Source organism: Pygoscelis adeliae, unplaced genomic scaffold (assembly GCF_000699105.1).
Source record: "Pygoscelis adeliae isolate BGI_AS28 unplaced genomic scaffold, ASM69910v1 Scaffold122, whole genome shotgun sequence".
Taxonomy (NCBI): domain Eukaryota; kingdom Metazoa; phylum Chordata; class Aves; order Sphenisciformes; family Spheniscidae; genus Pygoscelis; species Pygoscelis adeliae.
In genome coordinates this window covers 1239982-1265381 of record NW_008824358.1, presented here as the reverse complement: position 1 = coordinate 1265381, position 25400 = coordinate 1239982, and the positions used below count along the sequence as shown (strand labels likewise).

Genomic DNA, 25400 nt, shown 5'->3' with positions numbered 1-25400 from the left:
ATGAGATGTCCTAGATTGACAGCTTTGGAAAAGGAAGTTCTCTGATTTTCCACGGTGCTAAGGAAGGGGACCCGGGCTCAGTCCTCATGGCTAATACAGCTTATACCTGCCTGGAGGGGTCGCTTCCAGAAGGGAAAAAACAATTCAGTCAGGCTTCATTTCACCCCCTTCATAACAAAGGGGTTTAAAAGTTGGAAATTTCCAAACTCAGTTTAGTTTAGAGAGTTCAGCCATCAGGTGGTGGAAAACTTTGCTCCCGCCTGACAGGACGTATTATTTTCAGACACCATGCGAGCCTTGGCTCTGGGGCTGGTGACATTTTTAATCAGGGTCATCAGCACTGATAGTTCCAGTACTCCTGACAACCAGAGGAGTCTCCAGCAGAGACAACGGGAAGAAAATTACATCAGGTCCCACGTTCAGCCACAAGCACAAGCCCAGGCATAGGCTTCACGGCCTCGAAATCAATCACGACTGTGGAGATCGATGGAGTCCAGTGGAGACGAAATTAAATTTCCGTGTACAGATAGACAGACAGATGGGTCATTGAGCATAGTCAGCATCGCTTCTCCTCCACAAACACTTCAGATCTGGGCCCCTTGCAGCCGAAACATGCTCTTGTCTCACGAGCAATCTGTCCCTTTTTGCTGCTCAATTCCCTGGACACGCCATTTCTAACCATCACTTTATGTCAACCCCATGCCGGATGCAGCTCCTGTTGATGGCAGTGCTATCTTGTGGCAGTTACGAAATCAATTCAACGACATGGAAGAGAGTCTCACATGGGTACCTCCACAAACACAAGGCAGGAGAGCCTGCTGCCCCAAAATGCCTGTGATCTAAATAGACAAGGCAGATGATGAGTGGGAAGAAAGAGAGGCGCAGGAAAGGGAAGTGATTTGCTCAGGGCCAAGCCATCAGTAAATATCAGCCCTGCCTCTCCTGAGCCGTATTTGTGTGACCTATGCACTGCTTGAGTCTTCCTAACATATTGAACCAGCATATTGTGAATGCCGCTGGAATTTCAGTATTAAATCACGGCAAATGGCAAAGTGGGAGGAGAACTGGGACTGCTGAATTTGCCAATGAATTTATGTAGGACTCTAGCGCTTCGTGGAAGAGCTCGGCATCTCTTGGGACCTGGCTTTTATTCAGATGCTACAATATCTTCCTGTCCAAATAGAGAAGTTTCTAAAACTAGCACTGAGTAGTCAAGGGATTTCTTCTACAATGAGCTGAATATTATTTTCGCTAATGTGACTACAAAAGGCCTTTAAAATTCTTCTGTGGTCTAAACAGTTGGTTGATTACTCCATTTCCTAGGTGCTTTTAAAAGAATGCAGCATTTAGGGAGTGAGAGATCTTATACTGAAGAGACAAATGGTGAGTGTCTTTGAAATCGAACTCACACTGGTCTGATTTAATAGACCCAAAAAATCCAATTAGACTCCCTCATTTAGCAGAACCTGTCTAGTGGGTAGAGGTAGAGAATATTCTTTCTCAGTGAAAGAATGCTTTTTACTTTATTCTCTTGATACAGCAAATCTGTTATTCCTTACTCAGGAAAAGGATGCCTCCATGTTTAAGCATTGTTACTACGTACATATGTATGGATTCCTGTCATGGTTGGCTCCGCTCTGTTAGATACTAGGAAAATACAGAATAAACAGACTGGCTTGGCTCCGCTCTAGAGACAGAAGAGTGCTGTCCACCCAGGGAAGCCCAACAGCAGTACAAGGCATCCTTAATGCTGAAATGTAGGTCATAGCCTGGGGGACAAAACTGATGTCCCCAAAGGACCATGCCCTCCTTGCCCAAGAAGACTAGGCTGAGTTTGGAGACTAAGCCCTGGTGCCGTTCCCAGGGAACATCGGCAAGGAAAACCAAATCTGTTACTGCTTCTTATTTTTATAACCTAGCTTTGCAAGAAGCTGATTGTTTCAGCCCTAGCACAACAGGGGAAGCAAGAAGAAGTGGCGAGTGGCTGTTGTAAAGTCGCTACTGCTTTGCCCCAAGGCAGCTACGTACTGAGATGGCAGATTACAAAAATCAGTTTGCTCTGTGGTGCCCAGCATACCAATGCAACACAGTTACATCTACACTGACCAGTGCTCATTTGAGCTACTCAGCTACTCAGTGCTATAAATACCTGTATTTTATGATGATGCTGTGCAATGTTTGGGCCAAAACATAAAATAAAAATGAACTGAGGCAGAAGAAGTGAGACTAAATACACAGTTTGTAGCTGACCTTCTTATTTTCTTGTTCAAGCTTTTTACCTCTGAGCCAACTTTATGAAATGCAGAATAGAATCATAGAATAGAACAGAATAGAATAGAATAGAATAGAATAGAATAACATATATCATAATCATAGAATAACACATGCAAGGGGAAAAGGCATCAGTCTACTGCCATCTTCCAGTGGAACCACCACGGCCTTTAAAGAAAATCAGTTGTTGTAAGGTGGAAAAAAAGAAATGTTTTCTAGCTATGATGTGGCAAGGGAAAAAATATCAACAAGATCAGTACTGTAGAAAGCCCAGCAAGAAAGCACTTAGCAACACGTACAGAGAAAAGGGCTGGTCTGTACATTTAAATCTTCTCTCATATGCTGGGAGGTTGAAGTCAAGTTTACTAACATATCAAAGCTGAAATGGTAAGCTATAAATGTTTGATAACCTCATGATGCTGCTCTACACAGGACACTGAACATACAGTTTGCCATTTTACTAACTTCCTTCATTTGTGACTGGGACGTGAATTTCCCCTGACATTATTAGCATAGTCAAATGTTCCTTAATTATAGTCTGAAGAATTAAAAAAAAAAAATTCTATTAATTTAGAGTTTGATCCAAAGCTTGTCAAAGCTAATTTGAAAAATCCCTTTGACAGCACTAGCTATTGGAACGGTTCTACTCAGGAAAGTGTTTTAATCTGTGTAATTCCACAGAAATACATATCTGGCACAGGGGAAGGTGATTCCTAATTCTAGTCTCAGTTTTTCCTACGCAGATTAGACCCTTTTGCCTATGTAAACCAGCGGGGTAGCACTGGAGTCAGGGTCATCGCACTAGATGAAAACCAGGCACACAGGATTCAAGGGGGGGGCACAGATTCGTATCGGCTGAGGATCTGAACCACAGGGTGAATTAACAGGCTCTGAGAAGTAACATGGCTCCTTAGTCAGGCACGAAGAGACATTGCAGCACTAACAGGGTGACAGTGAACTCGGAGCAGGAGCTGAGGAAATGCATTACTACAGATGACTAAAAAATATTTCTTTGACCACATTTTTGTCTTTAGGGTGTTGACACTTCTCTTTAGTGTCTCTGGGAACTGCTAGCAATGTCAGCCTGTCCTGGTACATAATTGTCTGTATTAATTTATTCAGAACAAACTCTATAATCCATATCAATTAAAGCAAAATTCTTCACTGAAGTGGAAGTTTATATGTTCTTCACACAACTGAGAGTGTATATCTGTTTTTCAGGGTACGTCCCGAAATGCAGAGAAAGTGATTTCTAGAATTTGGATTCTCTATCTGACACCTCATTCCCTTACACTGTTATGAAAGTCACCCCTCAGGCTACACCAAAGTCGGAGTAGCTGCCTTTTGTAGCAGGCATGGATAGGACGCAACACACTGTGTTCCTGGAGGGACTGATGGACCCTTTGAGAAGTCATCCCAATTCTCTTCCTGGTTTTCTTTCCACCCTGGGAAATTAAGTGACATAACAGTAATGATAAGAAATGATACAGCAATGCCTTTCCCCTCCAAAGTGCTGGGCAAATTTCAGTGAACGCCTTGTTGCTGACTTGCTCTGAGTGAGACCCTAATAAAAAAAAGTTTTAAAAAGCTGGTACAGAAGATTGAGGATAATGTATATCAAAGCCTCCAACAGGGGTCCCAGTTATGCTGTTAAACTGGCTTCACTGAAACATTGACAGACTTAGGATGATGTATCTAAGAGCTGAATTAAGCCTAGTGTTTTAAAATCATATATTCTGGCTTTCTGATCAGTAGCTTAGCCTGTGGTCTAGTGAAGAACTGAGGCATGTGGTTCACAGAAAGCATGTTGAACCTCAACCAGTACTCCTTGTTGGTTTGCTTTTGTCTGAACACTAGATCTTAGTGCTACTGAAAGGTTGAAGGACATCAGCTTTCATAAACTTTATGGCGTCTATATTCATGGTGCTCTTTCCCCTAACGTGGTTCATTTTTAGAAGTCGAAAGCGATGGCTTCCTGCTCCGAGGGGTCACCTTGTGCGCAAAATTTGTCAGGTCTTTGCAGAAAAACGGTTGGCAACCCATGGTAGTCTCCATGGAAATCAAAGTCTGGGAGGACACGTGGGCTGCCCTGCTCATTCCTCAAGTCAGGGCTGAGTATGTTCAAGGGCTGCATGGGAAAGATTATGTGTTTTACTGTTTGCGGTATACCCGCTTTATGGATAAACGGAGGAACTCCAGAGCGGTCAGTTAATGCCCAAACAAAAGCAATTCGTGCTGTGCCATTTTCTTCTAAAGGACAAGAGAGTGAGATGTTTGCTGTGCCGTGGCAAAATCCAGCAGTCCAAATTCTCCTCTCAAGAGCAGCAAGAAGACAAGGAGAGTCAGAAGTAACTCTGGAGAGAGAAGGCTGTTACAGATTTAAGAGCTGGATTAAAACGGCATGTGCTCCGTGAAGTCTGCCGGGTCCTATGAAAGATGCATTTTTCTTCTCTCTGGCCTGAACTACCCTAAGCATCCCATTTTTTGAGAATCCTTATTTTGCCGCAAACTAAACAGAGGGTTGTCTGTGCAAGGACTGGAGGGTCTTAATGAATTCCTCCACTGCGCAGGAAGAAAGGCGGGCTCTAACCCTGGGGAAAGTGTACCATTAGCACACATTTTCATAACAAGACGGACCTCACTGGTTCTACCCATTCATGGCTTCCCACTTAGGATCTCACTGATGTTGGTGAGCACTGGATGTGGGTGGGAACCCTTCCTGAGCCCTCAGGATCAGACAAATCAAAGCACGGTCACCGGGCCCCTGCCACGACCATGGCTCTTCTGGGAGCCTGTTATCAAGGTTTTATGATCAGTTGTTGTAAAACATACTCTTCTGGGCCGGCACTTTGCAAACACAGCTTTCGTCACCTCCTGTTACACGTTCTCTAAGCAACCAGTTCGAGTATGTCTGCTGAGACCTGCCCCCAGTGAGAGCGAGGGGAGTTTCTGAGACACTTTTAGTGCAGAAAATGTCAACGTTGTCTGTGTTTGGGCTCCAAACACACTTGTGTGGCACATTTCTTCCTCTATATTCCTTTAAATGAAGAGGTTTTGTAGTTTCAGAGATGCCTCGGTCTGTTGTCACTGAGGGTCAGTTAATGAGCGTTTCTCTCCTGCTCAGAATTCTGGATGATGAGCACATTTTTAGAATAGTTCTGTCTTACAGGCATGATTGGGTTTGAGCTATCTAAAAGATCAGTCACAATGGAAATACTGAACTTTTAGGAAAGTCTGGATCTGTTTTAAATGCACAAATGTGATTTATTTTTTTTTTTTAATTGGCCTTACACAGTTAATTTTTTGTGAAAAAGCTGAAAATTAATGCTTAATAGAAACTTGGAACAGGAGGAGATTGTCACTTGATGTCTGAATCACCTCTCATCTTTGTCAGTGAGCATCTTTTTATTAGCTTCAATATGTTTTGGATTAGACCTCAGATGCAGACAAGTATATTCAGTGCACACCCTTTAATATTTTCACATTAGTATTAATGCTGTGGCAGGCTGCTCTTAAGAGATACAGTATTGCCTGATAAAATTAAATGGCACTGATGGTCAGGTAGGTAAAAGAAAATTGCCCCTCTTTTGCTCTGTGCAAGGATTTAATACGAAATACAAACCATAAGGACTAATTGCTGAATTCGTCTCTCAGCGTAGGTCTTATTCAGGTCACTGGACATCTTAGCTGCATGAAGGCAGTTTGCTCAGATGTTAAAAATTGCAGGAAAATAAGGTCAGAGTGTTAAGGAGCAGCAAACATTTCTCAGCCTGACCGTGTTTGACTCACTGAAAGACAACAACTATCATACCACCAATTGCGGGTTTTCTGAGTCCAATATTTAGAAGGGCTCCATGGCAGACTGCACCATATTTACTCAAACACAAGATGACTCAGGACCTAAGCAGTCTCCTTGTGTTTGCATGAGGCATGTTTTTTGAAACACATATAAAACTTTTGGGGTAAGACATCCTTGGCTACCAAGAGCATAGAAAGAGCACAATAAAAAGCTACTGCACATCCAGTGCTTAGCAAATCTGACACCTGCCCTACAGAAAATGTAAGATCATTAAAGGCTGTTTCCTTACTCTAAATAAGCAAATCTAAGATGACCCTTGGACCCTAAGTTTCTAAAGGTTGCAAAAATAAAAGCTGGCTGGGATTCAAGTAAATGCACTATGAGCTTGAAGGGAGAGAGAGCAGCAGCGGGTACCTGGTAGCTAGCTGACCCAGGGGCAGTAGGGCGCAGCAGACTGTGGGGAGAGGCAGGAGGCTTTTTCTCTCCACCTGGCAACTCACACAAGGATTTAAAAAAAAAAAGGGGGGGGGAACGAACCAGGCTGCACACATCTGATGTTTTGCCCAGTTTCTACAGTGAGGTAGACATTAAAGACAAGAATGGGAGTGCAGAGAGAGGCAGACGAGAGCGCAACAAGAGGCATCTCGCATCCCTCTTGAACCGAGCAGGATCCTCTGGAAGCAAAGCAGAGAAGCACCAGCTGCACCAGCCAGACAGTCCTCAAGTGTGGCAGAGAGTCAGGCTTGTAGCTGAGCCGATGTGGGCAGCGCACTGCCGGCCTGCCTGGGAGCGCCTTGCGAGCACGGACTGGGCAGCTGGCGGCCAAGGAGACTTCACTGCTCCCAGAAAAAGAGATGAGCGACGGCAGTGAGCAGGGCAGTTGGGAGGAAGGAAGTTGGAAGCCTTTAATTTGCCTCAAGGAGGGGGAGGATGGCCTGAAAAAGCAAAAGGGAAGGTCAGGACTCCAGGTTTCTATTCCTCACGTTCCTGTGCAACTGTGGGCATCTCCCCTGCCCTCTGCAAAATCAACACCACCAACTTTATCTGCTTCACAGGAGTATGGATAGCTTTATGTTCACGGAAGCAGCTATATTACTGCTGCACAGGTCCAGGTATCCTGGCAAGCTGTCAGGCCACAGAGGACTTTACTTCATCTGTTATTGAAATGCAACAGTCAGGAGATCATTCAGGCCATTAATTATTCACAGGCGTTATCACTGCTCCAAGCAGAATGGAGCTAGTTTCCCCTTCGTAATTAAAAAGGAGCTAATCTGATCTGTGATAAGCTTAGTATCACAGCACCCAGAAACCCGAGACACCTGATCACATCCCAGAGTGATGATAATGCATGCAAAAACTGTATTTGTGAAAGGTGCCTTGCTGCTGATTTAGGCAGGTGGGAGGACTGAATTGCTCAGCTTTTGCTTGAGTCTTTTGTCCAGCAAAGGCGATGATAAGATTCCCATTAACTTCTGTGGGAGCAGGGGTACGATCAGCACATAGGTGCTTTAAAAATCCTGCCTTCAAGCTTGATCCAAAGTCCATTGATGCTAAAGGTGTCTCTTCGCTGAACTAAAACTTGGCTCAAACCCATATCTGTTAGATCTCCAAGCCAAAAAATATGGCTTAATGCTATTAAATATTAGCCTGCTTCAAAATGGATTTCCTAAGTAGGTAAGCTTTCTGACTTCTGTGTTGCAAGGGCTATGTTGCAAACCACTGTGCCTCCTTACCAAACATGTTTGTGCCGTATCTATTTTCCTCGGGAGTTTCTCCTGTGGGATGAACATACACCTGCAATGTCAACACCCCCTTCTTCCCTTCTCCTGCTTCAGAGAACTTGGAGATGAACCCTCTCTTTTTAGAAATTACTCTTGTGTAAAGCAATTATTTTAAGCTCGAAGTCCAGGACTTTGTGTTTTCTGCAGTAGTTCAGTATCCCAGTGAATCCTGAACGACTGATGGCACAATTGAGAGTACCCAGTTCCTCGTACACTGTCCAGGCACATAAGGTCTTTGGGCTGTGCCACCAGTCCCTTATGACCTTGTCACTCCTCTCACTGTTTTTCTTTTGTCTTCCTATGTCCCGTATCTAGGGCTGAGTGTTCCCTCACTGATCTCTCTTTCTCTCTCTCTCTTTCTTCTGCCCCTCTCTCTCCTTACCTTGCTACCACTATTGGGATGTAGAGTAAAGATGCTGGTATCAGGACTTTGGTTATGTTGGATGAGCAAGGAGGTAAGTTCAGATTGCTTCAGTAAGGAAGTATAACCATTCTCAAAGTACTGTACTAACTGTGTGCAATCCTGAAAACGAGTGCCATAAAACACGTGTGGTTGTGCATGAGAACCCAAGAATCTCTTTGCCTTTAGCTTTGTTGTCTGGCAGAGGAACGTACAATAGCTGCGTAATAGTCTGCACTTCTTTTGATCTGTTTCCCATTAATGTCAAAGAGAGCTGCAGGCTGAACTCATCCAAATCATCATTCTTTCAGCAAGCTTTGGGTCAAGATCCAGCTACACAATGGGAAGATTTGCCTCCATAAGTGTAAAATCCAACATTATTTACGCAGGTGCTATGTAATTTTCTCACTCGTTTTAGCTACCAGTGAAAAGCATGCATTAAATGCAACCCAAGAGAAGGTAAAACAGGTTTAGCTTGTGTAAAACTCAGTTGTTTTTTGTACAGAAATGTCAGTGAGGATAACAGGAATATAACATTAAAAGCTATGACACGATCAGCTTATTACAATTGACCATATAGGAGCTTTCAAGCTTAGACGAGTCCCTGTCTGTGGATGACAGTGACAAAGACAGAGCTAGATATATTCAATACATTCCAGGAAATTACATTTTTGCCCTTCATAATATCACAAAGAAGCAGGTAGCTTCCCCCCTGCAACAGAACTAGTAAGTTGTCGTTTGCTGCAGACCCACAGCACCAGCAAAATGGTGTCTCCAAAGAGAAGTTAAATCAACAGAGTATAAATTTCTGCTACTCTATATCAAACCAGCCCCCCAAAAGCCCTTGTTATTATCTACTATGTGGCATGATACAAAACTGTATTAGGAAATGTTTTCTACAGAGGTAATGTTATATCACTCATCAAGCCCAGGCAACAATTATGGGCAATGGTACGGCATTGCTGGAAAATGGACTGCAGAACCTGACAGACCCCTTTCGTCTGTAATGTCCCTCCCTCTGTGGCACTAAAACGAATGAAAAGTAATAACAGGACCTAAACAGAAAGTATTTTCTTCTATTTGCTTTTACATATTGTATGTCTTATGGCTTTCCCCCTCCTCCCCCTTTAGGGAAAAGAATTTAACCTAACCAAATTTTGTCGCATCAATTTGTCTCGCCAAGAAAAAAATGACAGAGAATATTTTGTTGTCTTCAAAACTTTTTTTTCTGAATAACAGCAGTAAAAGAACTATCACTGAATACAGAAAACCAGAAATCACGTATGTTGAAACAGATATGGCACCTGTCTAAATAATGTGTTTTGTTTCAGTAGTGAACTATACAGCTAAAATAAATCACAAATACTGTCAGAAGAAGTCTGTAAATACCCAGGTGTGTCTTGCAATGTAATTCACAGGCAGATCAGCAGAAAATTTAGTGGTTCCTATAACTTCCCTTTTGTTTAGTCTTGGGCAAGTACGTTTCTGTTCTTTAACTGTTATTTTTCCACAGGTTGCTAGGGGGGGGTTATTTTGTTTTTAACCCTGAATTTTGTTTTTTACTTTGGAGTTCTACTATTGCTAACCCCCTGTACGCACAAGTCGTCCCACCGGCTCTCTAGTCATGCTAGGAAGGACGGTCCGTGTGAGCCAAGGAGCTGAGGCTGGACCCACTGACCTCTTTGGAGTCCAGGGAACTCAGTATTAAATTCTCATAGACAGTAAAACCTGAAAAGTATATTGTATGGCCAGAGATGCAGTTAGTCAATACTTACAGGAAAGAACCAGACAATTTAAAAGCCTCTTTAAATTGGTTATGGTCATGCCTTAAGTGGTTCAGTAAATTAAGCCTGTGACTACAGTATGGGTTTCTCAAGGAAAACAGCCTAACAATTCTACAAACTCTGGGAATATTGAAACCACTGTACTATGTTAAATGTCTAATTAAGTTTTGTCCATTTTAGCCATATGCAGCTGTAATAATTCCTGATTTTTTTTTTATTTTAGCGATAAAGGACTTACTATATTATTGGGCAAAATACGCTAATGATGACTTTGAACCCTCTGTAATTAGTGCAATGTGTGCAACTCACGGATGTCTCTGCAGATTATCAGATTAAGGAAATAATTTGCTAACACTGCCATGTGATCTCTTCTCAGCTGACTGCACAAGTCACTTAAGATTATTAGGTGTTAAATAGACAAAAAACATGACATTGATCTTTCCAGTGGGCGGCAAGCAGAATATCTAATCTCTGCAGTTGCTTGAAGCTCTATTTCTAGGTTTCCTTACAAAATTGCTTGCTTTGAAGTTAAACAGACCTTACAAGGAAAACTTCTTTGAGCTGATCTCAATCTAAATAACACAAAGCAGAACTCATTTTCTGATATCAATAAGCAGAAGTCTTTAGGATCATAAAAGGAAAGAAGTCATTGTAATTTTACAATGCTAGGTATTTATACAATAAAGCCAGTCTGGCTAGCTCCTGTTGCCTAAATGTTTAGCACAGCTGGCTGCGCAGCAGACCACAGAGTCTGTTATGACCCTACAGAGATGTGGAGCTTCACAAGAGCTTTCATTACTCCTGTTTCCCAGAGAATGGGACTGCCATAAAAACTAGAGACCTCCTCCCAGTGCCCTTTGAAGGCACTGGGAATCTGAGTGGGCTTTTGGAGTTGTCCCTCCGCAATACCAAGAGTTATCAATTTTTGAGCCAGGTATTGTCACCCAAACCAGTTCAACACAGTTCTTCCCCTGGGGACCCCACAGGAAGGAGCTAAGAGGTTAGATTCTCCTTGTTGAGATTTTTTCCATCAGTGAGAAAGTCTTTCCCAGACCCTATGTGCATCCATAATGGTTACATTTTTTTTAAACCTGGCCTCGACTCAAGATCCCTTAATTAATTATTTAAATATAGATATGTACATAATGCTTTAAACTAAAATAGTTACATTTTACACTAAAACTGTCATGCTGCAAAGGATTATTGAGCAGTGGCAATTGCTCCGCTTCATTAAATATGTCTTTGAAACATGCTAGCTTAGAAAAATGTTAACATTTGGATGCATGCTGGTTAAAAGCAGACCGTAGAAGTCAAACTGATAGCACAAAGTGGGGATATGAAGATAAACCTGAATTGCAGACATAGCAGGGGTCCCAGAGTGGTAGCTCTCTTCCTCCAAAGGAAACTCCCATCACCTGGGAGTATCGGCAGGCAGAAAGATTTGGACCTTCAAGGACCTTTTTTTGTATGCTGATGTCCTCATGCAGTTTATTGCAAAAGAATTTTGTTCTTGTATTCAAAATGGGGTGGAGGGGAGAAACTTTTCCAATAACAACAGTGGCAGCACAGCCATTTTTCATCCAAGGCAAGATAGAGGAATATCCACAACTTTGATAAGCCACAAAGAAAATGTCAATGCAACTGAAATTTTCTCCCTGCGCCACACCAACAGCAAATGCACAGCCAGCAATGCCGGAGAACGCAGAGAGTAGCTTGATCTACCCAGCAGATCTGCACTCCAGATCAAGTTGAAGCATGGAGAAAAAAATTTAGAATAACTGGGTGACCCTACAAGCAAAAGGGTTGACACCAAGTGATGGTGCCCGTGCTAGCTGACCTCTACAGTTCTTGCATGAGTTGCAAGTTTTACAGTTTTGTATGAGTTACGGCTGACCTGTTTCTACGGCACTGGAGAAACAACTGCAGTAAATACGAAGATAATTACCATTCCTTTCCATCAGAGAACAAAATTATGGCCCCTTGCGCAGGCGCCTTCCCCAGCTTATCTCCTATTCAACAGCTACCATGAAAATTGATAGGCAGTGAGATGCCAAAAGCAGAGTTGCTAGAGGCGCCCAGCAACACCTATGAGCTGAGCTGATCACAGTCAGAAATGATTTGCTTATCAGCGAAAAAAATGGTAACTATCAACCCTTCCAGATTCTACAGGGAAAATGGTATTAATTATGTTGAAAGTGTAGTGCAGAACAAAAGACAAACGTCCCCCCAAAGCAGGTTGTGCCTTGTCTACTGCTATTTTTAGCACAGCTACACGCGGGCTCACAAGCACTCCCCGCCAGCTTTCTTCCATTCCAACTTGTGCTCAGCAATGCCTTTCAGAGAGGAGCTAGGTCAAGACTCAGGATTTCTGAAAAGGCTGTTCTAGAAATGTACAGTGCTCCAATATGATATTCCTTTCTGGAAAATGGGATCACCGAGTATCATTGGAAATAGTCAATCTGCCGACTCTCTTTCAAATTCAGCCCTCTTGTATGCAATTATGATTACAACGTGTTCTTAGATGTCCTTTTTATTTTTTCTTTCTCTAATTAAAATTGTCCTTGGTGGAAATTGCTTCGTTGCACAATACTCCAGGCAAGGTGCAAGTTCCATTCTCCACTGGCATTTAACTGACATTCAAGCACAGGCCCCAGATCCAGGACACTAGCCAAGGAACATTTGTTATAAATTACAGACGGGGATGCAAAGGTGGAGCAACACCATGCTTGCCCCATCCTGGTCCTGCATCCAACGCTGTGTTAAGATGCTTCTGCAGCTGCGTTTGCTCAAGAGACCACGGGAGCAGCTGAGGGATGGCCTTGCTACAGCTTCCGTCTCCCAGCCGCTTCCCCAGATCAGTCACAGAGCGGGGATTTGCCGGGCTGTTACAGAAGATCCTGGCAAAGGCCCACTGGCAAAGGGCCACAATGCTATGGTAAAACTAACAGGACTGGCTTATGGTCCCTCAGTTGCCTACGGTTTTAACACAGAAGTAATTCATAAGTATAATACAATACAGGTAAAAAAATATCCTTGTTTTTATCCTAAGATATGCCATTAGTTTGCTGTAAGGTCTGGAAGAAGATATATGGCCACTATGTTTGAATCATAGTGACATTCTCAGATGTAAAAGGGTATCTATATGCAAAAAGGGCTAATAATTAGCAGAGCTTCCCGGGAAAAAAAATGAAGGAAAACTCAATGAAACATACCTCTGATGTGTATTCTGCTTCCAGGCAACGCCAATTTTCTTATATATCGTATATGATATATAAACATACATATAGATGTAGTATATTCAAAGAATACTGCAACAAACTATCAAAAGATGTTTAAACTCTGACCTTGAAGTGCTCCTCTAAATGGGAGATAAAGGACATGATCTTTTTCAGGTGTGAATTTGAGTAGGTTCGTGGCAGTATATGCCAGCAGACTGGCTTCCCTAAAACCTTTAATACAGTACGCAAAATTGGAATAGGGAAGATCTGTGAAAACAGACATTAAATTAACCTTTTGATAGCCATCTGATTTCTTACCAGCAGTGATTCATTCCGGGCCAGATTTTAATATCAGTTATACCAAAACAAATCCAGAGTGACCCCATTAAGTTAATTCCTCTGTAATATTTGCGCCTCAATAACTGTGGTTAGACTCATGAATCTACTTCCTTGCCTGTGGGACCGGATCTTTGACAGGTATAAATTGGTGCTGCTCCATGAAGCCAGCATAACTGTGCTGATTTAAACCAGTTAACAATCCAGCCCACGACATTAACAACTAGCAAATGGTTTTAGGACCAGCAGCCGGCTGTCTAGACTTCTGGGCTACAAATATGACATGAGCTTTTTACACTGATGAGGTTTCCTTTAATGGAAGATAAATTAGTTGTGGGTCCCTTTTCTATTCAGAAATAGCATAGGCATCACACACAAATCCTGAAGCAGGATAAATTAAGTCAGGTTCCTGGAGAGAGCTATAATTTAAATGAAAGTCTTTGAATCACGTCAGATATGCTCTTCAATTACCACTCATCTATTCAGGCAGAATAGGAAACAGGGAAAGAAAGTTCAAAAGGCCCTACCACATACATGACTTCAGAGAATGGGCATCTGCACAAGGAAACATGCTTAGACTGAAAGCCACCAGTGATACCAAATCTAGGACTGATCCCTGGTCTTACCTGGCATTTTCTACTGGCCAGCCAAGGCTAGGGAAATACAGGCAGCAAAACCAGTTGAAGAAAGGTCAGTACCCCTTGTCCCTCCCAGTGTCAAAATACACATGTGACAACAGCCTTCTTTTAACCGAGAGCCCTGAAAAGCAGCCGGGCTTTGCAAACACAGGTCTCACAAGCAGGAGGTGGGAATCTGCGACAGACATTTAGCAACTCCCGTCACGCTGCATGAACCGGCATAAAAGCCAGCTCACACTCCCACAGCTGCTTGCCGGAGCCGGAGCCAGTGTTGCCCAACTATGCAGGAGCAGGCAGGACTCCGAGTTAGTGAGGAGGAGCAGGAGCACTTAGAGGAGTATCACCTTCTACCACGTACTCACATTTCTGATGAGATTGGCAATCTGTGGCTACAAATATGAACCAAAGCTTCTGCTGATGCCTCCCAACCAAGATGTAAAATTACAACGTGCGTTAAAATAATCCAACCATGTATTTCTGGTTCTTGGCTCAGCAGTTTATCCAGCAGAACTTGTGCAGCGTATCTCTCAGGTTTCCTTATTAGTTTCCCCGATCCTTTGCTCACATTATATGTGCCACTTTTAGAAGACTGCCAGGTAACTCTGACCCTCTAAACGTATCCTTGGATTTGGGATCAATAACTCCTGCGATATCAGGAGACAGGCACATCCAGCTGAGGAGAATGAGAACTGAGAGCTGAAAAGCAGATGCAGCTCGCAATACTGACATGGCACCTCTCCTTCTCAAGGCCCAGCCTCATGCAAGAATTAAACAAAGAGCACAAGTTCAATATTTGAATTATTTCAGCTTGAATAATTTAGGCCAGGATTTTCAAGGCCCTCTAGGGGTGAGATGCCCGTCTCCCATTAAAATTAATTAAATAAAATTATTTTGAATGGGAATTGGGCATGCAAATCCTCCAGAAAGCTTTGAAAATCTAAACCTCAATTGTTATTAGAAAACCAAATAAGAAATTAGGCCTATTCCTGTTCCCAAAGAAGTCAAGAGGAGTTTTGTACTGACATAAATATGCACATGATTGTTTCCTAAAATGCCTTTTTTTTTTTTTTTTTTTTTTTTTTTTTTTTTTTTTTTTTTTTTTTTTTTTTTTTTTTTTTTTTTTTTTTTTTTTTTTTTTTTTTTTTTTTTTTTTTTTTTTTTTTTTTTTTTTTTTTTTTTTTTTTTTTTTTTTTTTTTTTTTTTTTTTTTTTTTTTTTTTTTTTTTTTTTTTTTTTTTTCTTCTGGATAGGACTCAGTTAACATCAGGGATGACTGTTAAATTCCTCCTATAACCAGTGGTCTCTTAGTTCCTTTCCCCTCAGGTCTAATTCTGTGTTTATATTTTTTTCTATTCAATATGGGGAATAGGGTTGTATTTGTGTTTTACTGGGATTGCTTTACTTTGCCTCTTTAGGTACAGTTACAGTTTTTAATGGATTGAAATGCCACTCCTTGTAACTTTCTCATCCCATGTAATACTTATTTGGGTTTATCCTTCATGAAACAAATGGCGAGGCTTTCCACCCATGTAAAATGCTGTTGCTGCTGCAGGCTCCACATAAGACCCCTGATCCCACTGGATCCGTATCTGTTTACACCAGCGGAGGATCCGTTCCTACAATTTTAAATTGTGGCATTCTGTTCCTCTAGGCCACTTTTCCCCAGCTTTAATAGTGAAGAAATTAACACATTAAATTATTCTGAGCTACCAAGTCACTAAGAAAACCCTACATGATCGTCAGCCTTAGGTGGAAATAAGCCAAACTCTGATGCCAGCGGAGAGACGGTGTCTATATAAGGCTGGTTACTGGGCTTGGTGCTTTGTGACTTGCCCTGGAGCAAAGCAGGAGTGACCCCACCGAAAACACGAGTCTTCACCCAGTGTTTGTTTTCATTAGACTCCCTGGGGACAGAGACAACGAACGTCACAGCCAGTGGTCCTCTTTCAGCGAGCATCAGGCTCCTGCAGTAGTTGCAGTAGTTACTGCATCAGGCTCCTGAGTGTTCGCTGGAGTTACTCCTGATTTGCAGCGTCCATACCAGAAAGAAAACCAGCCCTGAAGCCCTACTCTGATTAGAGATTAATATCCAAAGCCAATCAAAGTGGCAGGTCTCAGTTTCCTCAGCCTCTGGAAAAAGGAGTACTTGGACACAGCTCTTAACAGCTCGCTCCATCTCTGGAACCGTTGCTGCCAGCTCTCTCACTCACTAATCAAAGCAATTACGCTGCCCAAAATCACCTAATTCCAAGGCATTTGTAAGCGTAAGTAACTGAAGTGTTTTCCATGGAAGAACGCCTTTTCTCTTGTATTAACATACATAAATGCAAAATAATAACACTATCTTTCTTTCTCTTGGATGTCATTGGTGTCTTAGTAAGTGGATGTATTGTATTATGTTTCTGGACCTTAAACTTTATAACCTTTCCTTTCTACATCATTACATCTTGTTTAAATTAATATATTTCAAACATCTTCCTCCTTTGTTTTACTCTTCCCATATTAGTAAGAAACCTCTTCGGCATCCAGTGCGGCACACATCCTTTCAACAATGCATCAGCGCAGATTAATGCATTGTAGTGTCATTATTAATTCAGTTCTACACGGTCATTTTTCATGTTCTATTGAAGACAAAAGCAAACAAACAAAAATACAATTCATTCCACACTGTCATCCCTTTGTCCTGACCAGAACAACTCGATCGTGTTGAAGAAGGCATGAACCATATCAACCAAGACATGAAGGAGGCCGAGAAAAATTTAAAAGATTTAGGGAAATGCTGTGGCCTTTTCATATGTCCTTGTAACAAGTAGGTACTGGGTACCGGCTCTGCTATGTGGTGTCAAGTTTTTTGTCACAGTGAATGTCTGAAGTTTTTGTCTTTTTTTTCTTTGTCCTTTTCCATCTGCTTCATTCTGTGGGGATAAAATACTTGTGTTTAATCAGAACAACTGGAACGCATCGAAGAGGGAATGGACCAAATCAATAAGGACATGAAAGAAGCAGAAAAGAATTTGACGGACCTAGGAAAATTCTGTGGTCTTTGTGTCTGTCCATGTAACAAGTAGGTGCTGCCTGCCTCATCTCTTTGAGCACTTAAGGCTGATCCCAAAAAGGCCTTGTGAAGCTCATCCTTGCTAGGCACATGGACAGGATGAGCATGTGGCATGCAGAAAGAACGATTCTGGTTCAAATGCATTCATCTCATAGCATAGACAACTGACTGGGAATTACTGTAGATGCATTAAAATCAGGCATACTGCAGTGAAAGCTTCACTGTCGACACCTTTTAATGGCAAAAGTTTCAACATTTTACACAAAGTGTACTGAGTGGTTCCATTTTGCAGCGAACAAAAACACTGGGGCTACCTTATTCCTGGAGACCCTAAATTTTGAAACATGTTTTCACAAACAAGTTTAATAAACAATACAAAACAGCTGAAAAAAATGCAGAAGAGGTCTTAATAAACATTGTTCAAAATTATGGATGAAAATCACACCTTTTTCAACAGAAATAGTCCTTGATGAGATCTTGAAAGAGACATGACATTTCACAATTGGAACCCAACTTGAAATGGTTTTCATCCTGCCATAGGCAACAAATATGAGAAAACCAGAACACGCCAAATTTCTCTCATTTAGGTAGCACGTACACTAAGCAGAAATGTTGAAATGCATCGAATTTGCTTGCATGCCATCACACTTGAACGAAACCGTCCTCCAAGTAATGCAAAGCTTGTTTTAAATGCCAAATGAAAATGTGATGTGCGGTTACGCGGGCGTAGGAAATCGGGGACAAAGTGGACCGACAAGGATTCCTTGAGGAATGGCAAATCCAGCATGCAGTGAGTAGGCATGCAACCAGGTTACAGCGAAAACATTCGTAAAAGGTTGGCCAGAGATTGTGCAGGAAACAAAGCAGAGTGCAGTGGTTCTGCAGTATTATACTCCCTTTCCGCGTGGCACAGATACTTTGTTCACAGCCAGGGCCTGATCCTGCCATGATTATCAAGAGCAAATGAGAGAGAGCTGTCATGGAGTTCAGTGGGTATTATGCCAGAAATCAGAATGGTAGGACTGGGTTTCTGCCTTATCAATCGCCATTTATTTTGAAGTTAATTCCCTTGGGACACAATGCAGATACCTCCTCAGCTTTAAAAAAAATCAATTTTGCTCCTGTGTACCAAGCCACGAATACTTTGGTAGGGTAAATATTTTGCCCAGAATATGTGTACTGTTCTCTTGGTGTGCAGAATGGGAGAGAGGCAAGGAGGAATGCAAAGAGCTACACACACACACAGAGAGCTTTTGTCAGTAGGACTGCCTGCAATTGATATCAGCTCTGATACAGGCTTTAGCCCCACTGTCCTGCACCAGAGGACCCAGTGCAGAAGACCTGCAGGTACAACAGTATGCAGCAGAAACTTTACATCTCCCGCACCCTAAAAGCTGTTGCAACTTAATGAGGAACACTGTCCTGGCTTGCTTCTCCTGGAGAAACCTGGTGTAACGCCTACCTCAAAAATTCACCCTTGAAGTACAAAAAATTCCAATGTATTTTGCAGGAATTGTCATTTTTTAGAGCAGCTTTAATATTCTGTACTGTAGGAAAGGCTGCTCAGAACTGACAGCCAGACCTGTGGCATGGATGGGGCTAGCACCTGACACGTGGCCTTAAAACATTTACCACTTCACTATCATGAAATCAATAGGTGCAAGAACAGAAACATGCATTCGATGTGGGCGACGTTCTTTTTCAAAGGTGTCGCTTCCCTGCTTTAAGGCAGTATTCTGACCTTTGCAGTCTGCAGCCAGATTTCATAAACTAGCATTGCTGATCCGTCAGCGTGTTCAGAAACAAAGTATGGATGAACAATGCTTTTAGAGACTGTTCCTTGAATCACTATGCCAGGACTCAACTGGTACAAATAAGATGATATTCTGAGAAGTGGAGTGTAGGAGGGAGAGAAATCCATGCAGTTCTGGGCATCAGTATCACCATGATCCCCTAATGCTCTTCTGGCTGGTGGTAGATTAATGGCATATATTTAAAAAAGATTAACCATTGTGCACATAGCTATACTGTAATATAGAGAGTAAATACAACTCCGTGAGCCTTACCAAAATGCAAGGCTTGATCCTTTAGGATCCATTAGGAGACCCAAATGCCCATGGCATGAAACTTTGACTAGACTGCATTCAAAAGGACAACTGCTACTGACCGTGAGCAGACCCAGACTCCACCTGTTGATTTTAATGGGAAGTCCACAAGAAAACAGAGGTCAAGTTCTGGGTGCATAAAATCATTCACCTCAAACACAGAGACTGTCTCACTCTCAAAGTTGCACAGGTCTAAAGAACAGGCAAAAACCTGTAAATGTATGTGCAGCCATTTACTACTTTCACTCACATGTTCAGCCATGAACTACTTTCACTCATTTCTAGAAACGCCAAAGCTGATGTATAGCTTCAGAGAACTAAGAACAAACAAGCCAGCCATCACCTTTTTAAGTCTTCACAAACTTTAATAGGAGATAAGCAACAAAACAGATGAGTAGGAAAGATCCTCTTTTCATCTACAATTTAATTCTATATTGGAGCATGCAACACATCTTCAGGCTTGATAGAAGTTGACCTGCTTCAGGGGGCATGGAGAGAACATAACACCAGAGGTGGGTTTGTTGTGTCCTTTCCCAAATCCCCCAGAAGCACGTTCAGTTTCTCCCCCAAAATCCAAGCCACAGGGCTGTTTTTATGACTGATCGGAGTTGACCAAAGAACAGGGAAACCACGGAGATTTGCAGTTCCCAACAGCTTTGTTGGAAACTGCCCCATTTCTGGAATAAAAATCAAGAACTTATACCTACAGACCCCAAACACTCACACTCTCCCCTTAAAGTGTTCAATCCCATCTGACGACCCCAATGACAGCAACACTAAATATGCTGCACATGCTAATCTGCCACTGAAGGTATGCCTGGATTTTAATTTTCTATCCACGGCAGCTCAGTCAAAAATGGCTCTCTGAAAGCTAATGTAACTGTCATAAACAACAAATATAACAAGTTGATAGGCTATTTTAAAGTCCTGTGGTTTAAAGCTCCTGAAGGAAGTGATGATCCATTTTTGCCTGTGTCTTGCTTATTGTGAAGGCTGTTACCGCTGATGCATTAAGAGTATGATGAACTATTGGGGCAACTGTGCTTAGTGAGAATGCTTCACTTCTTATTCATGCCTGTAGCTGGTGCATGAAGAAAAATGTAGAAAAATTTCCCTTTCTGATGCTAGATTGCTCGTATCTTTTCTTTTCTCCTGCGCTCATTTCACTTCTGCCTATTTTACTTTTTGTCTCTGTGGACAAAGGTTTGTACATCAACTGTCGATGTATGATTACTATTTTCAAGTACCGATATATTATTTGAAAAATCTAATGAACCCTATGAATTTTATGATAAAATCGTCCCCAAATCCCCTTGGGAAAGGTTAGTGGCTGTAAATGCCTATTATGCCACATACATGTTAAAAAAACATCAACAGAAGCCCAATCTTCTGCACAGTAAAATGTTAAAATCTAGCCAAATCCGTTTTTCTCTAAGAGGGTGTGTTGCTGTGATGTGATGTACACACTATACTTGGCAGTTCTGTTTTTATGTCTGTCTGCCAGTACGTTCTCTGTGTTTGATGTCAAAACGTATGTGTCACTGAAATGAAACAATGTTTTCTACTTATCTGTATTTCTTCTCTTCTTCTTTTTTCTTTTTCCTTTTCTTCTTTTTTTTTCTTCTTTCTTTCTGGAAACTAAGTCAACATCCAGAAACCTGTGTGCAGTGTTGTAGACCTGACAATTGCAATTCACCCTGTTGGAAACAAAACCTCTGACCATCACAGTTCTTGTGGCAGTAAAGTAAAAAAAAACAAAACCCCAAACCCACCTTTAATTCAGGGCTATGATATATCGGTATACAATCAATGACCCTCTAACTGAAAACTCATTTGCTTGATTCAGCTTTTAGCTTGGAGAAGTAGAGAGTTTTGCGTTTGTCCTTGTCCACTTGATGCTTTGTTACTCATCATCTTTTTTGCATAGGCTTAAATCAAGTGATGCTTACAAAAAAGCCTGGGGCAATAATCAGGATGGTGTCGTAGCCAGCCAGCCTGCACGTGTTGTAGATGAACGGGAGCAGATGGCCATCAGTGGTGGCTTTATCCGCAGGTGAGCCTTTTTATCCACTCTTTTCTCTCTATTCTCCCCGTCACTGATATATTTAGATTTCTTCCATATGGTCATGAGTTCTGTGATGCTCATTAACTCCTTCAGTGGTGCTGGGTCGTGCGATGGAGCCAGTGTTTTTCACCGAGTGGTGGGTGCTCAGATCTAGGTTGACAGCGATTAAGAAAGGTACTAAAGGCTTCCTGTGTCCACTGACTTCCCCTGGCCCTGTGGGTGCTTGCCTGAGCTAGTGCAAAGGATGGTTACGTTGCCGAAAATCCTGGAAGCAAGGGTCTTAGCCCTGAGAACCAGAAGACGCTTGAAGACGTGGCCCTAAACCTTCCTCCTTGAGACTACCCAGATTTGGGCAATAATAAAAGAGAAATAATATCTATTTATTTACTTCACAGCAGCAATGTGAGGTTGCAGACTGTCACGGCCAGTCAGCTCCCTGGTGTGAGCAATGCACTTTTCCTGGGGCCTTTATTATGGGTCTCATTAATGACAGTCGTCAAATGCCTCAGAAATGAAATGTCAGATAAATACTAATTTATTGTTATTATGTCTCAAGATATGTAGTGCTTGTTATCCATCCTTGCCAGAAGATGTACCAAAGCATCCAGCACCCCTTCCTTTCTTTTCAAAAAGAAAAAAGCCTCCGGCTCCTTGCCAAAGCACCGAGCCAAGCGCAGAACTTGAAGCACACTTTTAACTAGAAGTACACCACTTCCCTGCTCGTGACCATCCAGAAAACCTCGCTGAATGGGGAACGATGCCCCATTCCTCAGCTGCCGTAAAGCCACAGCCATGGAGAAACATCGATGCTTTAGTGGCAACCCCTGTGCACTCAAATGAAAGCCAGTTTGAAACACACAGCTCTACTAACGGCAACCAAACTGCAAGCTTTCAGCGATACATAGGGATCCAGCAATAAGTACATACTGATTACAGTGCTTATAGAGCATGTATTTAGATGACAATGCTATCAGCTGAATGGATAAAGGCATACCAGTAGGCAAAGCTTTGATCTCTGAAGATTAAGGACACTGGATTAATAAGTAATTATCTTTCCAAAAACTATTATCCACTTATTTTTTTGGCTGCTGTGATAAAGGGAAATCAGTGTGATAGAAACAATGCTGTCGTGCAGTCTGGAGCGTGGGATGGAGTTGCCATTTAAGTTTGCTGGGTCTGCCATTCGCTTTTTTTTTTTTAATTTCTGGATGGCAGCCCCACCAAAACGAAGGCTGGGGCACGGTAACAGAATAGCAGGGAAGGAAGTTATGCTACACCATAATCGTTCTGCAAATAGCCTGTAGCACCCTTTTGGCACCTCCACGAACACAAATGGCACAAGAGGCTCAAAGTAGTGATTTTCCGAGTGGGAGCAATGGACCTTGCTTTTCCCAGTGTCAGTCACCACACGCCTCTCCGGTCGCTGGAGAGTTGAACTGGGCCTTGGCTCAAGCACAGGTTTTTTCTTCTAAAAACCAAGCAGCTGAAAAAGACGGTGCTAAGAATGAGAGACAAAGGATCTTTACTAAAGCCAGTAAATCTGAGAGATGCTGCTTCTGTCATTTACCAGAAATACATTTAATTAAATAGGATGTTAGGTCAGGATTTTCACAGCTGAAGAAGCTCTTCCCCAATATTTCAGCGAGCCCCAAGCGTATGAGGACTGGACAGTATACATTAGCTATGTGTAGTTCAAGGAGGGGAGCTGGTGTATCTTCAATTCCATCGCCCTCCAGCATTTCCCACATACTCTAACCACACACAGGTCCAAATGGAGCACCCTTTCATTCTTTCTTTGAGAAGGACCATCACTAGCAGAGAGGTACAGTATGTGGTACAGACAAGCTCGGACAGCAACACTTCCAGGAGCAGCAGACATGAGCAGTATAAACGGAGCAGTGATGAACCCAGACAATTAAGCCCAACATCCAAAAAATAAGCATGTAACAATTTCAGGCTAGCTACTTATTAATCCCTTTTCTTCAAAGCTGAGCACAGCAGCATGCTCCTCAGGTGACAAGCGAAGGAGGATGCAGGGGAGGTTTTGGGTGAATCAGACTTTCAGAGGGAACCTCCTCTGTCTCTGCTTCAAAGAATTGTTTTTTTGCTCCCAGGGTAACAAATGATGCCCGGGAAAATGAAATGGATGAGAACCTCGAGCAGGTCAGCGGCATCATTGGCAACTTACGTCACATGGCCCTGGACATGGGCAACGAGATCGACACACAGAATCGCCAGATTGACAGGATCATGGAGAAGGTAAGAGCTGACATTTCTAAGACGACCCCAAAAGGGGCTGTAGATTCCTTTCTGCAAGCACAGGCAGTGCATGCTGCAGTTTCTCTTCAGCTCGGAGAAAGACAAGGGACAGAAATAGAGCTCTTCCCTTTTCTCCCTCCAAATCCTTGGGCCAAAGCAGAGCTCGCTGCTATGGATCTTCAGTAAGCTCCGGTGCAGGTTGGGTTGAACCCATGCTGTTGAGTTTGCCAGACAACAGCTGGCAAGTGGACCCCTTAGCACAAGTCAAGGCATCTTCTGCAAGAGCTTTGGGAAAGAAGTGCCCTGAGCTATGCAGAACGACGGGGCTTGGGTCTGAATGCACTGACACTTCCTGGCAAGTTTTAAACCTTCCTGGACTTTCCCTTCCCTCAGAAACTCCACGATCAATTCAAAATTGGATCACCTGTTTGGAGGACCAGTCCCAAAAAAGAGGATGGGGATTTATTAAGCAAGGATTTGCTATATGGTCACAGTGCAGCCAGTCTTGTCGTGCTGCCTGCTTATAACCACATTAGGACAGAGATCTACCAGCTCTCTTGGTGTGTGTATGTATATATATATATATATATCTGTGTGTACATATATATAACCGGGCCCCACATGGCCCCAGTGAAATACAAAAGCTCAGCACTAGTGTTGCAAAATCACCATCTAAAAAGGCAGACAGCACCGTTCCAGTGCCAGACCTGCATTGCAGATTTCTGAGGCGGATAGCAGCACCCTCCAAACCCGGCTGGGAGCTCACTGCCATCCTCAGCTCCCAAGATCTGCAAGCCATCTGCATTCATACTGGCAGAGCTCCAGGCACAGGCGCAGCCAGGCTGAAGTGACATAAGAGGCTAGATCTTCATCTGGTGTAAAATCAATATAACACTTGACTTCCGCTAAGATTTACAGAACCTGAGGATCTAACCCAAGGACTTATATGTGCTGCTTAGAGTTAATTCTGACCTTAAGTGGTAGAGCTTGTACTCTTGAGCCTTCTTACACATGCAAGCGTTCTCACACGAGCAGGATGCCCATGCCCATTTTTCATGTCGATTAACTACAGCAGAGCCTAGTGAAAAAATTAAAGAAAATACTGCACTGAGGGATTCACTCAGACAGCTTTCCATATTGGAGTTTGATTCCAGAGAGAACTGGGTGAAGTATACATTGTCTTAAAGGTGGGAAGTTCATCTCTGATAGAGACAGTCACATAACACATGGCTTTGCGTCGGTCAAAAGCTTTGTTTTGTAAAGCTGCATCTGTTTGACTGTGTGGTGGTTTGACCTTGGCTGGACACCAGGTGCCCACCAAAGCCGCTCTATCACTCCCCTCCTCAGCTGGACAGGGGAGAGAAAATATAACGAAAGGCTCTCGTGGGTCAAAATAAGGACAGGGAGAGATCATTCAGCAATTACTGTCACGGGCAAAGCAGACTCGACTTGGGGAAATTAGTTTAATTTATTACCAATCAAATCAGAGTAGGGTAATGAGAAACAAAAATGAAATCTTAAAACACCTTCCCCCCACCCCTCCCTTCTTCCCGGGCTCAACTTTACTCCTGAATTCTCTACCTCCTCCCCCCGAGCGGCGCAGGGGGACGGGGAACGGGGGTTGCAGTCAGTTCATCACACGTTGTCTCTGCCGCTCCTTCCTCCTCAGGGGGAGGACTCCTCACACTCT

At 42.7% G+C, this 25400-nt stretch overlaps 1 protein-coding gene across 2 annotated transcripts in view; it reads left to right on the top strand.

Annotated features, from left to right (window-relative positions):
* SNAP25 (synaptosomal-associated protein, 25kDa) overlaps positions 1-25400 on the top strand; it is a 32393-nt gene that overhangs the window by 1937 nt on the left and 5056 nt on the right. The window contains exons 3-6 of one of the 2 annotated variants that reach the window (XM_009319570.1): positions 8258-8306; positions 17173-17290; positions 21314-21439; positions 23566-23710. In XM_009319570.1, coding sequence (XP_009317845.1) covers positions 8258-8306; positions 17173-17290; positions 21314-21439; positions 23566-23710 — 438 coding nt within the window. Of the gene's footprint in view, positions 1-8257; positions 8307-16917; positions 17036-17172; positions 17291-21313; positions 21440-23565; positions 23711-25400 lie in introns of both variants that reach the window. The other variant, XM_009319571.1, reaches the window with a different exon arrangement.